The sequence below is a fragment of the Verticillium alfalfae genome, genomic scaffold, assembly GCF_000150825.1.
Source record: "Verticillium alfalfae VaMs.102 supercont1.8 genomic scaffold, whole genome shotgun sequence".
Classification (NCBI taxonomy): domain Eukaryota; kingdom Fungi; phylum Ascomycota; class Sordariomycetes; order Glomerellales; family Plectosphaerellaceae; genus Verticillium; species Verticillium alfalfae.
In genome coordinates this window covers 1,205,344-1,220,476 of record NW_003315031.1, presented here as the reverse complement: position 1 = coordinate 1,220,476, position 15,133 = coordinate 1,205,344, and the positions used below count along the sequence as shown (strand labels likewise).

General features: G+C 57.7%; 3 protein-coding genes across 3 annotated transcripts in view; 1 reads left to right on the top strand and 2 right to left on the bottom strand.

Moving 5' to 3' along the window:
- Positions 1-7,402: 7,402 nt before the first annotated feature.
- Positions 7,403-8,993, top strand: VDBG_06793 (PBN1; the record flags this gene model as incomplete). Its single annotated transcript, XM_003003185.1, has 4 exons — positions 7,403-7,698; positions 7,719-7,821; positions 7,873-8,252; positions 8,321-8,993. The coding sequence occupies 4 exons, from the start codon at positions 7,403-7,405 to the stop codon at positions 8,991-8,993; spliced, it is 1,452 nt and encodes a 483-aa protein (XP_003003231.1).
- A 1,405-nt stretch (positions 8,994-10,398) lies between these two features.
- Positions 10,399-12,078, bottom strand: VDBG_06792 (conserved hypothetical protein; the record flags this gene model as incomplete). Its single annotated transcript, XM_003003184.1, has 3 exons — positions 10,399-10,791; positions 10,875-11,432; positions 11,773-12,078. 3 exons carry the CDS (start codon positions 12,076-12,078, stop codon positions 10,399-10,401), a joined length of 1,257 nt encoding a protein of 418 aa, XP_003003230.1.
- Positions 12,079-12,986: 908 nt separating this feature from the next.
- Positions 12,987-15,133, bottom strand: part of VDBG_06791 (serine/threonine-protein kinase shk2) — a gene marked incomplete at both ends in the record, with an annotated part of 3,262 nt that continues 1,115 nt past the window's right edge. Inside the window, 5 exons of the mRNA XM_003003183.1 lie at positions 12,987-13,276; positions 13,607-13,888; positions 13,960-14,059; positions 14,110-14,140; positions 14,211-15,106. Of these exons, the coding sequence (XP_003003229.1) occupies positions 12,987-13,276; positions 13,607-13,888; positions 13,960-14,059; positions 14,110-14,140; positions 14,211-15,106 (1,599 nt within the window). The remainder of the gene's footprint in view (positions 13,277-13,606; positions 13,889-13,959; positions 14,060-14,109; positions 14,141-14,210; positions 15,107-15,133) is intronic.

The window sequence follows — 15,133 nt, the reverse complement described above, 5'->3', positions numbered from 1 at the left end:
AGGTGTGTGTGTCTTGTCGTCTTCCTCGCACATATATCGCAGACCTCTCTGTGTAACAGTGCCCCAGCTCTGGGAATCATGTGGCTCTTTTACGATCCACAAGTTGTTGGTGCTCCCCTGAGGCTAATTCGACGGCAAGCAATATGCGAGCGCATCTCGTAGGAGCCCAGTCAGACCTGTCAGCCTCGGTGATGGTATCAAATCTGAACCCTTTGTCACCGCCTCCTAATTCTGTGCCTCTATCTGCGTGCGTGAGTGCGACGTACCACGACTCTCGTTCCGCGACAAGTGGCAAAAGCGTTGCAGGTATGGAGACAATAAGCGTTCCACAGGGGCAGCAACATTATGACGAGGCGTGTCTTCTTCAAGCGTTTCATCCGAATCGGCCACCACGGTGTGGCGGCACTCGCTGCAGTCGAGATCAAGCTGCAGAAGGGCACCAGTCGCTGTGGAGAAACTCTTGGCCGTAACATCGGCTCCTGGGTTGAACGAGAAACTTGTTTCTCGCAAGATTGGCCTGACCGATGTCCATTCCAATGGAGCGTTGTAGATGCAACGTTCATGCTCGGTAAAAGCTTGAACTGCAGCCAGACGAATCGGGCCCGACGAGCGCCGTTTCGAGCCTGGTTGGCACCTTCCCCTATCGAGGGAAGGCGTACGTACGTGGTGCTGCAGGTCAGTGAAGGTTGCTTGTACTGCATCGCCTGGTAGTCATCTGCCTATTCGAGGGAACCGAGGAGAGGGTTCAAGATGCTTAATGGCCCGACTCTCGATGATCTTCAATAGCATTGGGCGCCAGAGCCAAGACGATGCGCGAGCAACCCCCGGCTCCAGGACCATCCATTTCGGCTGCGATTCCATGGGCTTGACATGTGCTTGGCAGAAGCCCTACAGACCACAAGTCCCGGTGGCTCGAGTCGCGAATGTCGGTGCAAGATTGGATAAAGCATTGTTATCCGTGTCGTTCCGTTGTTTCCGCGTACCGTTTCATTCAGCTAAAGATGCGGGGCGGTCTTCTCCGCATCAGGTATTTCTGCTAATGATCAAATGCAGACACACATACCCTCGATGTATTCCTTGTGCAGTCGGTATAATTCTGCTTCGTGGAGGGGTTCCAAAGCACATGCGAGCCACACGACTTGGCCAAAAAGCCCGTACAGGCAGATGAGGCGCTCGAATATTCTCCTTCAAAACTCCTTTTAGGCATGAATTCATCACATGATTCGCACGTTTCAGCGGCTCGGTCCCCGGGTGCCAGCCACGAAACAGGCAAAGGTTTCCGGCCCAAAATGAGAAGGATAGAGTGGCCATTATGCATCCCGGTCCGATGTGCGGAGCGCCAACCTGATCTGGCCCAAGCGTCCTGTCAAAATCGAACAAGCGAGCGTGACAGGGAAGATATACTGGAAGGCTGGCCGACAGGTGGAGAAGGGGTCCTGTCACCTCTCTCTCGTTACCGTCTTGTGGGATTGACGAATCGCAACGTGCGTCTCCTTCAAGATCAAGATGCGAACCTTCCGGGGGAGGCCAGGGTGTCGACATCGAAGAGCCAACGTGCGTGCGCCCGCGATCTTGCGGTTGCCCTGCCTCGAGCACTGCCCGGGGCCTTGCAGCAGAAATGGCAAAGAGCGGCAGAGAGCAGTCCACCCGGGGGCGATTGTGCTCCCCAGGCCATTCTCTTCACCACCGTCAGCGCAGGCGAGTGACTCAGCTCCAGGCCAACCTCTCTCGAAGGGCAAGGATGTAGGCCATGGGGAGGATGATCCTCTACGAGATGACAGGGCCGCCCGTGGGGAATATCTGCCCACATCCATCGCCCAGGACGTCAGACTTTGACAGCCACGAACAAGGAGAGGCCGCGATGTACAGTGGCGTGGTTGCCTCTCGACAGGGGTGCCGTCATCGAGTTCAGCGACATCCACACATCCACCAGCCCACCCACCACCTTGCGCCCCTGGCAAGGTGAAGACACCAAGCCATCCGCCGGGCCTCGGTCTCGCCAACGTGCCGACAGCCATGCACTCAGGCTAGTCCCGTCAGCTGAAGGAATGACGGGCGATGACAGTTTCCCACCTGGGCGGCGAGTGCAGCACAACGACGTTTCAACATGCCCAGACGGTCGAGTGTCGCGAGGTTCTGAAGTAGGCCCTGGCTTGGCCTGCCAACCCACCACCCAAGCCTTGTCACAATGCGCCCGGGTACGTCGTCGTTGGTCTGCCCCGTTCTGCTCGGGCCGCATCGTCATATCCCATCTCACTCAAACATCGCCCTTTTGTGTTCACGCCACGTCATTATCAAGAAATTTTCAGGCAGGGCATCAGAAGGGAAGAAGGGTAGGATTGCCATGGTCTGTCATTTCGACGTGGACCTACTCCTTCGCTTCAATCCTTGATAAACATCCACCTCAGTCTGGCAAGTCCTGCGTGGCCCCTGTCCGCGCCCCTCTGTCCTGTCCCGGAACCCTTCAGGCCCGTCGACCCCTACAGCTCGTCTCTTCCTCTGCTTTCAATGTGACACCACACCTGGTCCTGGAAAGTTCAGGGAGACGAGGGTGGTCGGATCGGTTCGTCCTCTCGGCACAACTTGCGGAACAGGCATGTGCATCCTCAAGAATGGTCCGATCCGCCCAACTTGGCAGTTTGACAGGCAGGTCGGGCCCGATAACCACCGACACGCAAGACGGCAAAGCGAGGTGAGCTGCGCTCTGCCGGCCTAGCTGCGCCTCACTTTGACACCTGGTGTGTATGATTTTGCAGTTTTGCAGTTGCAATGGTCTCCATCGTCAGTGCGCTCCGGCGGCGGGGATTCCTCCCGTGCCGTAAATTCTCACGCTCGTTTTCTGGACCATGTCTAGGTCAGGGTCCAGGAGTATGCCATATTTGTTTATTTGCTTTGATATCCGCCGCCCGTCCCTTTTTCTCCTGTCCAGACCCTGCCGGCTTTTTGCTTCCGATACTAAAGTGCTAAAGTGCCGAAGAGGACGGCATGGGGCATTGCCTTAATTCGGGTGCTGCTTGCGAGGGCACGGTCTCTGATGTTCCTTTTTGCTACCTCTTGGCGACCTGTTATCATGATCTTGAAGACACGATGGAGAAGAGCTCGATGGCGTCGACTCTGCAGCTCAGTCGCTCGTCCACCTTCCACCCCGGTGAGATTGTGCATATTCGCCTGGAACTGGTGGCTGATGGGTTGGCTCGCTCCCTAGTCAGCCATTCGTTCTAAATCTCTACGGAGCACGCTCCGGACAGGACATGCGACAATCGCTCTACTATGGATGTCGGAGTCCACGTTCGAGGCCTGTGGCGGGGGCGAGAGCGCCACACCTGTCAATGGCAAACATGTCACCGATGATGAGCAACAATCCCTAAGTGGCAGGCCGGCCGAGAAAGGGTTGCATTTCATCCTTGCTCACCCGATGACACCCCCGAACGACGGACCAGTCGTCTTCGGCCGTCAGTCCAAGCGATATATGCAGGCCCGATCTCACGCATGTCAGAGGCATTCGCCACAGCGCCAGATCGACTCGTCACCCTGCATATGATCCATATCCCAGACCGACATTGACAACTTCTCGCAGCTATCTCTATGTGCCCGCGGGAGCCGCGCCATCTGTGGCTGTCGGTGGCAACGTAGACCACTGCGGGCCCGGGGGGGGAGGGGGGAGGTGCCGGTCCTACCCCAGACAGCCTGCTGCTTGCTTCTGCTGGAAAGCCCTGTGATTCTCCAGCCTGCCCCCCGCTTGTAGCGCCAAGAGAAAGAGCCCCTCACTCGGACGACACGGAGAGTCCCCTGACGGACGCCTTGTTTCAAGGAAGGGATGTATCGATCCCAAGATGAACAACTGCCAACGCATCACCTGCCAGACTGCCTTGCGGGTCGCACTGCTGGGTATATGTCCGTCCGTCCGTCCGTCCGTCTATCTGCTCGGAGCCGAGAGCACGGACGGCATGATTCCACCTTTTTGCTTCTTGCTCGTCTCAGGGGCATGCCGTGTAAAGACGCGAGATGCCCTTGAGAGGAGCCTCTTAGCCGTGTAGAAAGTAAGCATGAAATAGGTTGCCACGGAGCTCAATGTCTGTTTCTACTCGAGTTGCGAGTAGATGCTCGCTGTCTTTCTCCGTTTTAAGACAGATCAGACGAGTCTGCTTCGTGAGATGCGCCGCGTCAGTGGGTAGCAGATGGCAGGGCACGGTGCGTGCGTATGGTGGCTTATCTGAAGTAACGCCAGGAAAGCGAGAAAGAGAGGCAGGGCTGTGTGTTGCTGAATCTCGCTCAATAACCCACGAGGCAAAGGGGGTGCACAGCCCAGCCCGTGTCCTTTTTTTCCTTTTTGTTCTGTCGCTAATTTTCGCCAAGCACAGGAGCAGGAGGAATATCCCAGCGTATACCTCCTCGTTCGCGCATGACACCCGAACCCGGCTTTCCGTCCCGAGGCGTGGTCGCGTGCTCCTGTATCAAAGATCGGACAGAGCATGGCAGACCTCGTGTTTCCCGTCTTCCGGCGTCGCGCTTCGTCCCATCGGGGAGAGAGTCGTGACGTTTGCCGCATCGCGCTCTCCGTCCATGTGTCCCTCTGCCTTGGACTAGACTCGAGATATCTACCATTCCGTGGAGCAAACGCATTGTTTCCGTCTGATATTGATGTGGTCGTGCTCGAAGTTGTTTCCGGGACTAGGCCTCGATTCGGAAGATGCTGCGATTCGACGGCATGGATAAGTCTAAGCCTTGATTGCGGGTACTCGGAATGGTCGTGGTTGTGTATGCCGTTGTTTGATGTTTCGAGGAGCTTGATGTCACATGAAGTGTGGCGCCAAAGAGCTTCGCCTGCCGTTGAGGCATACCAAGCTAGGTGTTAGCCAAGCTGACGATGATAGAGGTCGCCATGTGCTTGGATGATGGCCCTCGGATATGAAGTCGTAGCCACGGTGATTACGTTGACCATGGTCACTGCTAGAATATTCAGAGCCGTGCAGTCTCGATATCGACCAGTTGTGATATAACTATCGTTTGTCTTTCACCTGAGGGTAAATTCACAGTGTGGAGACCGCTGATATTGAATTCGGACTTGAAAGATATCCTCGTTTACGCTCCTGCGCCCGGACTACTTGCAATGCGGAGCAGGCGACATGTGTGATGATGTTTATCCAAGTCGTATACCCATTTACGACGACGATTCCTACATACGCATATCGAGTGTATATGATATTCATGTTCTATTTGCTCATTTCCCGCTTGAGTCATCATCTGTATGAGTTGTGGCTTGTTCAAATTTAGTTGTGTAAGGCTGAATACTTGACGACATGGCAAGATGAGCGTTGTAATTATCTCCGTCACTGCATGCTGCCGTGCTGGCTCGTTGGTTTGATCGTTGTGAAAGGTGACGTCCTTTTCCTCAGAGCATTTCACTACACAGTGGAGTTTGCTTCGCCGCTGTCACTCTCAACAGCACATCTTAAGCTCTATAGAGTCTACCGTATCCTTTAGAAAGTCTCTGAAGCATTTCCAGACAGGACTTATTATGTAGGATGACTTTCAGTAATGCAGTGTCCCTGCTCGACGTCAGAGCATGGGTCGAGCAGAGTGAATGGGTCTTCCGCACCAGATCCGCAGATAAGTAGACCATAAGTTTACGGGGGGAAACATCCAAACTCTAGCCCTCCGCAGCTAGAAGGGCCCTCTACAGTTCTTACGTCCACGTTCTCGTTGTCCTAGGCCCCTGTTCCGTGGCTCCGTAGGGGCTCTGACACTCAGACCGCTGAGAAGCCTCTGAGGAATAGCAAGAGGTGTGCGTCTATCTTTATGTCAATATGCTCCTCCTATATCTTACACTGCTCAGGACGTAGGGCAATGGGTGTAACATACGTGGGACGACAAGCGCCGTAGTGATTGGCATGCGGAGCCTGTATCAACAGTCTGCTGTCCAAGGTTGCCCTGCGGATATGCATCTACAATATTGTTACTTATCGACACAGAGACCAACTCCAAGATCATGGAAGAGCTCAATGTAGGATGTAGGTGTGATACTTAGAAACCCTAGGTAAGTTGTTCTGCCTTGCAGGCCATCATAGCCCTAGTGCCTATTAGTTCTACCTACAGACATGGACGTCATCTGAGCTGCATATACCAAGTGCTCAGAGTGCGAAATGTCCCTTGCAAACATAGTGACCGTCTACAATGTCATTGATCTTCTGCAAGAAGAAATTCTCAAACATGAATGTGTTTATCAAGTTGGCAATTTGTCCTCGTCACAGCATTGTGATGCTTGCAGAGACTTGCCCGGGAAAACGACCTCATTGAAGTCTGAGTCTGAAGCTAGTAACACGTTCCAAGCCTCGCAAGACATCGATAGAATCGTTCCGTGGGCTTTACTCGGTCTCTCCGATGCTCCAATCGAAAACGAGATTTGTCTTCAGACATGGCGTTGACTTGACTGAGAAAGATTCGGTAGAAAAATGACGGTCAGAGGGGTCCGTATAGAGTCGACCATCATGATACGTATCTGTACGGCTCTTGAAGCGCAGCAAGATGATGGTTCGGCCGTCTCTTCATTCCACAACATCGGTTGTTCTGGAATATCGCCGGATCCAACATCACCTTCTCCCTCCGTTCGACAATCAATGTAAGTGAACTGGCCAATAGCACCTTGGACATGACCGTAGTAATAAGGTAAGAGTTTAAAGAATGATCTGGATATTCTCAGTTCGTATCGGGGAAGCTGTTGAGGCAATTTCCCATGACAAAGATGACGATTCACGGAGCTATGAGCCAAGTAATCCTATCAGCTCTTCATTTCCAAGTTAGAACGATGGAGCTTCATGTACTTGACCAGGCCCACATTGATGTACACTGTGCCTTGGAGCGATTTACGCCTCATTCATTACCAGTCGGAGAACAGAATCGCGGATAGGTCAGCAGGTTAATCCAGCACATATTAGGTGACACTCGGAAGCTCACTCGCCAAGGTTTGAAAGGTGGATGGAAACAACCCTGTCCCCGGGGAGCACTGAGATGAACAACTCAAGGTTTGATGAAAAACCCTGATTCCGTTTTTGAACGAGGAGAACAGGATGCATTGTCACAACGTTGGATTCTCATGTTCTACATGGAACTACGCTGAAGACTGTCTTCGTGAAAGCATGCCCCTCCGAACAAGATACCCTGCACGGCGTTGATCGGGCTTAGCGCGGGACAGCACCAGCCACGTGGCTCGGCCTGTCATTCCAGGGGGCTGGTGACTGTTCGACAGGCGACCTCAGGGGACGTGCCCACTGGGGGCCTCGGACTGTCACTATCCATCTGCCAACAATCAACCTCACTCAGCCATACCTGACCTCGAGCATCTCACCCTGCAGCTCAACAGCCAGCGGCAAGATTAAGTCGAGAAATCCAGGGACCGACCGCCATGAAGCAGAGGGTCACGTTCATCCACAAGACTGGCAGTGGCATCAACCCCGAGAGCCTCGACATCGGCCAGCATGGCATCAAGGGGCCTGACCTCGAGGCTGTGCGGGAGGACAGATTCACCTGGGGCATCGATGAACTCCCCAACGCCTTCAAAGAGCTCGCCCGCGACTCCAAAGCCTTGCATGTCCGATGGGTCAGCTCTGCAGCCTACACGACTGTGAGCCCTCTCATCTCCAGAGCATCTCCCGGCTTGCACATCTTCTACACGCCGGCCAAGGGACAGAGCGCGAATGGGTGAGTGTTCTTGGCCACAGTCAAGTCGTGGAGCGTGCTAAGAAGAACCCCAGGCAAGCGATATGCGCCGCCAAGACGAACATCTTTGGAGGAGACAGTGTGGACTTGTGCCAGGACAATGACGTGAGTTCCATCGTGATGGCTTCATCGTCAGCGTATCTGACGCCGAGTTAGACCTTCGTCCAGTGGTCCACAGCCACGCACCCACAAGCTCCTGCGCTTCAGTACTATGAGTTGATAGAGGATATTGCTCCTTTTGTCGACTTCATTGCCCAGCACTGCGCGCCGTCGGACGCTGCGTGCACATCCAGGGCGAGCACCTTGAGCACTGCCGCCACCATCGACATATCATGGGACACGACCTCGGCGTCCCTCAAAGTGACCGCACAGTGGCCTCATGGGTCCCAGCCGCTCTCTGTCGCGTCGACGCCGGGCCACCGCACCGAGGTAGGCATCCTCGGCCTCGACCCCTCGGCACAGGCCGAAGCGCACGAGCTCGGCATCTCTGGCGCCCTGACCGTCCTCGACACGGGAAAGGGTCCATCACCCGTCATGTTCGCCTTTCCGACGCGGCACCGCCAATCCGGCGACAGCTTTACATCCGGCTTTCTCCCGCCGACAGCCTGCATCCGACGCTGCAGCTCTCCCTGACCGGCTCCCAGCCGCCCGCGGACCAGGAGGAGGGCAGCTGCACGCTCAACGCCTACTTCACGCTGCCCAAGACCATCTTTGCAGACCGCTACCAGCTCTCGGACGACCTCTTCCTGGCGTCCAAGAACCTCACGGCGCTGCGCCACTCGACGTCGCCCGTCGACCTCGAGGCCCCGGCCTACGCTACCCAAGTCTGGGGCTCCAGCATCCTGCTCGAGCTCGCGCCGCCTGCACGGGCCGCGGCCTGGACGGCAGAGGTGCCGCTGCACCTGCGCTACCTGGCGCCGAACACGGAGGGGTACGCCGACATTGGCGTGCCGTACCCGGCCGTGTTCTGGGCATGTGATGTCGGCGAAGGCGTCGAGTTCCCGAGCACGCCTTTCGAGCGGGCCAATCTGGGGTACGACGCCTTGTTCGGGCCCAAGACTGTGTTCTGGCACGTAGAGCCGAAACCGCGCGCTGGCAACCGGCTGCTGAGCGATGTGAGGGTGCCTGTGCTCGACGCGGATGATGCGCCGTGGGTGCGTGTCGGCACGGCGGCGGCCGTCGTGCTGGGCTTCGGATGGGTGCTCTGGGTGCTTGTGCGGGCGTTCCTCACGACGGGGCACAGCCGACAGACGGTGAGCCCCAAGAAGACGCAGTGATGGCGGCGATTTGCTCACATCACCATGTCATGAGGGATAGGGGGGGGGGGGTTGTCTCGTCGTTCTGGCTCGAACGTGAGGGCTCACATGCCGGATTAGCCGGACTTACCTAATCCTGAATCGAACCACATCCATCCTGCGCTTCTCCCTCGAACGTCCGCTCACGTCTGTCTCACACGTTCCACCGGCTCCCACTCATTCTTTTGGGGGGGTTCCTTTGTCCAGGAACATTTGTCCAGGAAACAATGATCTCCTACCTCGCCGGCCTCGTGGCCTTTCTGCTCTTCGCCCTCGGCCCGCTGACGCAGTGGCTCTCCCGGCCCGCCGTCATCGTCGTACGCCCCGCGGCCCTTCCTCAACACGTCCCACCTCGCCCTCGACGACGCCGACGCGCCGGCCCCTGACTGCGCGCCGGACGCCTACGCGGTGCACATTTACTCTCGCCAGCCGCTGGTTCTCTATCTCGAGGGGTTCCTCACCGAGGAGGAGCGCGCCCACATGTTGGAGGAGAGGTGGGTGGCCGTTCCGTTTCTCGTTTCCGTTTCTCGTTTCCGTTTCTCGTTTCCGTTTCTCGTTTCCGTTTCTCGTTTCCGTTTCTCGTTTCTGTCCGCTTCTCTTGAGCCCCTTCTCGATCTCCTCGTTCATTTTCTCGCATGAAGATGTCATGACCAAACTGGTTCAGGAAGAAAGGAGAAGAAGAAGAAGAAGAGAAGAAAAAGGGGGAAAAAAAGAAGAAGAGAAGAGGAAGAAGAGAAGAGGAAGAAGAGAAGAAGAGAAGAAGCAGAAAACTAACCAAGCCAGTGAACCCCTCTGGACCCCCTCCCAGACAGCCAACGGCGCCACGACGGCCCACCACGCAGCGGTATGCGTCCGGCGGCCACCTACCGCCACACTTTGACTGGGCGTCGAGCGGCGGCGGGTGGAGCCGCGTCAGCAGCGTCATGGCCTGGGTTCGCGGGCGAGGGGGTCGTTGGCGGGGGCACCGCGTTTCCGCGGCTCGCGGCGCGGCGCGGGTCTTGGTGTCGGTTTGTCGAGTGTGAGGGCGATGGCGAGGGCGAGGGCGAGGGCGAGGACGAGGAGGGTGCAGCGGACGGAGAGACGCAGGCGGCGAGGAAAGAGGGCGTCGTGTTCAAGGTGATCCCCGGCAATGCTGTGTACTGGGAGAACTTTCGGCCGGACGGGAGCAGGCGGGGTTGGGACGAGTCGTGGCACGCCGGACTGCCCGTGAAAGAGGGCGTCAAGGTTGGACTCAACATCTGGAGCTGGGGACGGATAGAATAGGCATGTTGTGTCTGTCGGGGTTTCTTTTTTTCAAATCCCAGCGAAAGGCAAGCTACAGCATCCGTTCATACACTTGGCGGACTTTCATCTGGAGTCACAATGAAGGCAACAGAACAGATTGAACCTAAGGCGGCACCCATCCCAGCTCCTCTATCGGCCACTGCACCCACAGCCTGTGCTCCTGATCTAGCTTCTCCCACACTTTGCCCATGAGATGGGTCGACCAGCCCTCGAGCCACCACTGGTCCTCGACCTTCTTAATGAGGATGAGAAAATGGGCGAAGATGGCGACGGCCTCCTGCGCCGGATTGGCCCCCTGCAGCAGCGGCAGGAAATCCCTGGCGACCTGCCACTTCCACATGATGACGTCCCAGCCCTCGAGGCGGACGGCGGGTCCCATGGCGCTGTCGCCGTTGGCCACGAGCAGCGTCAGCACGCGGCGCAGGTGCTCGATGGCAAAGCTATACGTGTTGAGCAGGTCCGGGTCCGTGACGGCCTTGGTGACGAGGGCGCTGAGCTTCGCCGAGGAGCGGCGGGCCGGGGAGCTGCTGCTCCCAACTGTTGACGACGGGCCAAGCGCTCGCGGCCGAGGGCGAAGACGGGGCTCAGGGGCCCCGTGTAGTTGTGGGGGTCGAGGCGCTCAATGATGGGCTCGTGGCTGCGCAGCAGGAAGATCCAGTTGGGGAAGGCGCCCTGGCCCATGAGGAGGGAGTCGTCGGAGGACTTGCGCGGGGAGCCGAGGGCGTAGAAGAGGGTGAGGAGGCAGAAGAGATGGAGGTGCTCGCAGTCCTCCTTGTGGAGGTCGCCGCCCATGAGGGCAATGGCGACGCGGGCCCCGACCTGGTGGTGCTGCATGGCCTTGGTGACGTAAAAGTCGGCGCGCGCCTGGCGATAGTGGGAGAGGTGGAGCGCCGAGACGGCGAGGACGGTGTGCATGATGTATTCGCAGTCGAGGGCCATGCGGATGACCGTCGTCTTCATCATCTGCCGCACCTGCGGATCGGAGCCGAGGGTGGCATAGGTGAAGGTCGTGAAGTTGTGGATGAGCTCAAGGTCGACCATGTTGAGGTCTGTGAAGGTCGACAGGCCGTTGCCAGGGTTGCCGGCAAAGTCGAACGACGATGGCGACCGCGGCGCCGACGTCGACGTTGCATGGGTCTGGAGAAAGTCGCAGGCCACGGCATGTTTGATGCAGTTGCGGCAGGACGGTTTGTGTTCGTCGCACTACTTGTGTTAGTGTCTAGACTCGAAAGAAGGGTCAAAAGAAGATCAAAGAGAAGAAGTCGTCGCAAAGCTATGAGGTGCCAAGTCAACAAGACAAGGTCACCAACCCATCCCACGATGCCCTCCACCCGAGATACCCGAGTCTCCCGACAGGCCATCGCCCCCACCGTTCTATCAAATGCAAACCGCTGCAGCCAAGCCACGCCAAGCCAGGCAAAGGATAAAGGAACAACTGCAAGAGATAGAGAGAGAGAGAGAGAGAAAAAACACCCACCTTGATCTTCCTCTTCTTGCAGGTCCGACATCCTGTCCTCGACTTGGGATGCGATCGCCTCGACACGACTGTGCCCGAAGCCGGCGTGCCTGCGCCTCTGCCCGTGGAGCCACCACCACCACCACCACCGCTGCCCGCTGGGCCGCTGCCGCCGGCTTCCAGATCCAGATCCAGCTCCATGTCCACGTCGGCCTCAGCAGGTCCCGTCTCGGCCCCCGTCGCGCCCAGCCTCGAGCTCCCGCGCGAAGCGGCCGGCGTGCCCGGCATGATGGGCGTCGCCGAGCCGGCTGACGGACTGGGCGACATGACTGCTCCTCAAAGAAGAAGAAAAATCCCCTCGGGCCTCCTGTGGTTGTGCTGCTTGTGGTGTCGGTGGGTGACACACCCCTCGAGGCTGCTTTGGCCGTCCCACCCTGGAGAGCCAGTGACAACAGCGAGAATAAAGGCGTCACCAAACGCAGAAGAAGCCCTGATCCGGCGCGAGAGGAAAGCCGTGGGGAGGAAACCACCCGTTGACGAATCAAGTGGTTTTGCCTTTGATGAGATTGTTCGATGCAGTGAAGGGGAAACGAGAATGAGAGAGCAGTGCAACAGCAGCATTCGCCATCGGCAGCCAGCAGAGCAGGCGCGATACAGGTAGGTAGGTAGGTACAAGTGCTGGGGAACCCGGGTGTTACGAGCGGACACCTCGTATTTCACCTCGTTTGGCTGGCCGCTTGTGCTGGAGACCTCGCGTTTTTCCCGAACCACACCACACCAATCGCTCGGCTTCCTCCAGCCCGGCCCCGCACCAGCCCTCCACCGTCGTCGGGCCTCGTCTTCCTCGTCGTCCGTGTCTTCGTCGTCGTTCGTCTTGTAGGAGGCCCAACACAGAGCCTACGCGTCATATCCTGCTGCGTGCTCCACGCTACGTGCACCTTGGTCCCGTCGTGTAACGATCCAACTAATCACGGCCCGCGAAACCCCCCGGCAGACATGGCAGGATCGGGGGCCACAGGGCTGATTCCACAGCACTGTCTGCCTTTCTGCCTTTCTGCCCTTCCTATCCTTCCCATCACACTACACGAGCGAGAGTGTCGCCGAGCATCATGCCGACCTCGTCATTCCATACTATGAATCATTCCGCTTCATTGAGCACTCCTATGAACTCGTTCCCTTGCCCAAGGCCAATCGCTCGCTTGCAGCAGTGCCCCCTCTGTCGAGAGACCTGCCCCTTATGCACACTCGTCCGCGCAGACCACAGACCACAGACCGGGACCATAACCACGACCACGACCACGACCGTGACCGCCACCATAGCCGCCGCGACCCCGGTCGTCGTCCGTCCTGTCCGTTGTCCCGTCGCTGTTCGGCATAAAACCACGCGCCGTGTTCGGGCTTGGCGCCTTGCCGTTTCTACCGATTACCCGTCGCCGTGACGTCGGCGAAAACCCCTTTCTCTGCTTCTCAGCGCTTCTTGTCCTTGTCCTTGTCCTTGTCTCCCTCTCTCTCTCCTCTGCTCCTCCTGTCATGGAGCGTCTTCTCCCCCTTCAACCACCTCCGTAGATCCACGAAACGCCCGACTTGGTCATCTAGTAAGTAATTTCGTCACGCAATCCCGCCGTCATCCAAACCAATTCAGGGGCCCCCAAGTAAAACAACGGTCACGGCCATGACCATCATCATCTTCTCCGCTCTGTGCCCGTCTGCCGCCGGTCGCCGCCTTTATTTGGCCGTCTTCTTGAAGGCGAGGAGATCCGCGAGGCTCTGACAGAGGGCATCCGTGCTTGAGGAAATCGTGCAGCAGCAGCTCCTCCGCCGAAGCACGGCTCATGACGTCCACGCACAAGCATACCGACAGGAAGGCCTTGAGCTCCTTGCTCAGCTTCTCCGGCTTCTTGAGACGCGGCGTACCGTTCGTCGCGATGAGATACAGCGCCTTGAGCGGGCTCTTCGTTGAGGTACGGCGGCTCCGACTCGATCATCTCGATGGCCATGATGCCTAGCGACCAGATATCCACCTTGGGGCCGTACTCCTTCTGCTTGACCACCTCAGGTGCCATCCAGTACGGCGTGCCGACCATGGTCGCACGCTTCGACTTGCTTTCTGTGAGCTTGGCGCAGAAGCCAAAGTCGGCTACATTGATCGCGGTCAGTAATCTGCCATTGCTCCGCGAGGGGCAGAGAAAGGGGTCTGTATGAACTCACTAATCTTCACGTTACCACGGGCGTCCAAAAGCACGTTGTCACTCTTGATATCACGGTGAATAATGTTCTGCGAGTGAAGGTGCTGAAGGCCACGGCACGTCTGAACTGGTCAGCTGCGTTCCCTCCCGAATCAAAATGGCATCGTCTTACCTCAAGGCAGATGGTCGAAATCTGCTCCTCGCTGATGCTCGTATTGCCGTCAATCACATCCGTGAGGGCACCGCCCCTCCATAAATTCCATGACAACCCACAGCTCCGAATTGTTGTTGCGTAGAAACGCGTCCAGGAAGTTGACAATGTTGCGGTGTCGGCTGTCCTTCATGACCATAATCTCGTTGACAATGAGCTCCTTCCTCGGCTGGTGTGCGAGGTCCATTTGCTTAATGGCGACTTGGGCCTTGAGACCTTGCGACCGCAAAAGTTCACGGGCAATAGGCGATTGGGCCGTCTCCTTGACCTTGGCGACATAGACGGATCCTGAGGCACCCTGGCCAATCTTCTTCTGCTTCGAGTACGACAGGTTGGGGTCATCCTTAGAAACAGCCTCTTTGAGCTTGGCCATCACCTCACCCTCGGACATGGTGGACATGCGCACGTCCTGCTTGCGCTCGGATGCCGGGGGCTTTGCAGACAAGGCCGCCTCGGCAGCCTTGACGCCGTCCGACGGCTGGGGCGCTGGAGCCTTGTTGACGTTCAAGGGCTTCACAGGCGCGGGGAGGCGTGACGGAGCCTGGGCCTGGCTGGGGCCGTTCTGCCGGGGCTGCGAGGCTGAGCTGCCGTTCGGGTAACGCTGTTGGTTCGGGTCAGGCCGCGGCGGCGCTCGTTGGGCCTGGTTGGGATCTCGCAGAGAGCTGGAGCTCTGCTGCGAGCTGAGGGGCGGCCGTGTGGAGCCGGCCGTGGGGGGAGAGGGGGCGGGACGCTGTGCACGCAGGCTGCCGACCTGCTGGTTGCTGGCTTTCGGCGCCGGCGGTGCGGCTCTGGAAGGGTTGTACCGATCCGCCGGAGACGGGGAGGAAGAGCCACCACCTCCGTAGCCGCCGAGCTCTTGCTGGGCCATCGGGACCTTGGTCTTGGGGATGGCTGCGTTGTAGGCTTCCAGATCACGACGGTTAGCCTCGTCAATCTCACGCTGCCGGTGTGCTTCCATCTGCCGCATGCGCTGGGCATCTCGGTC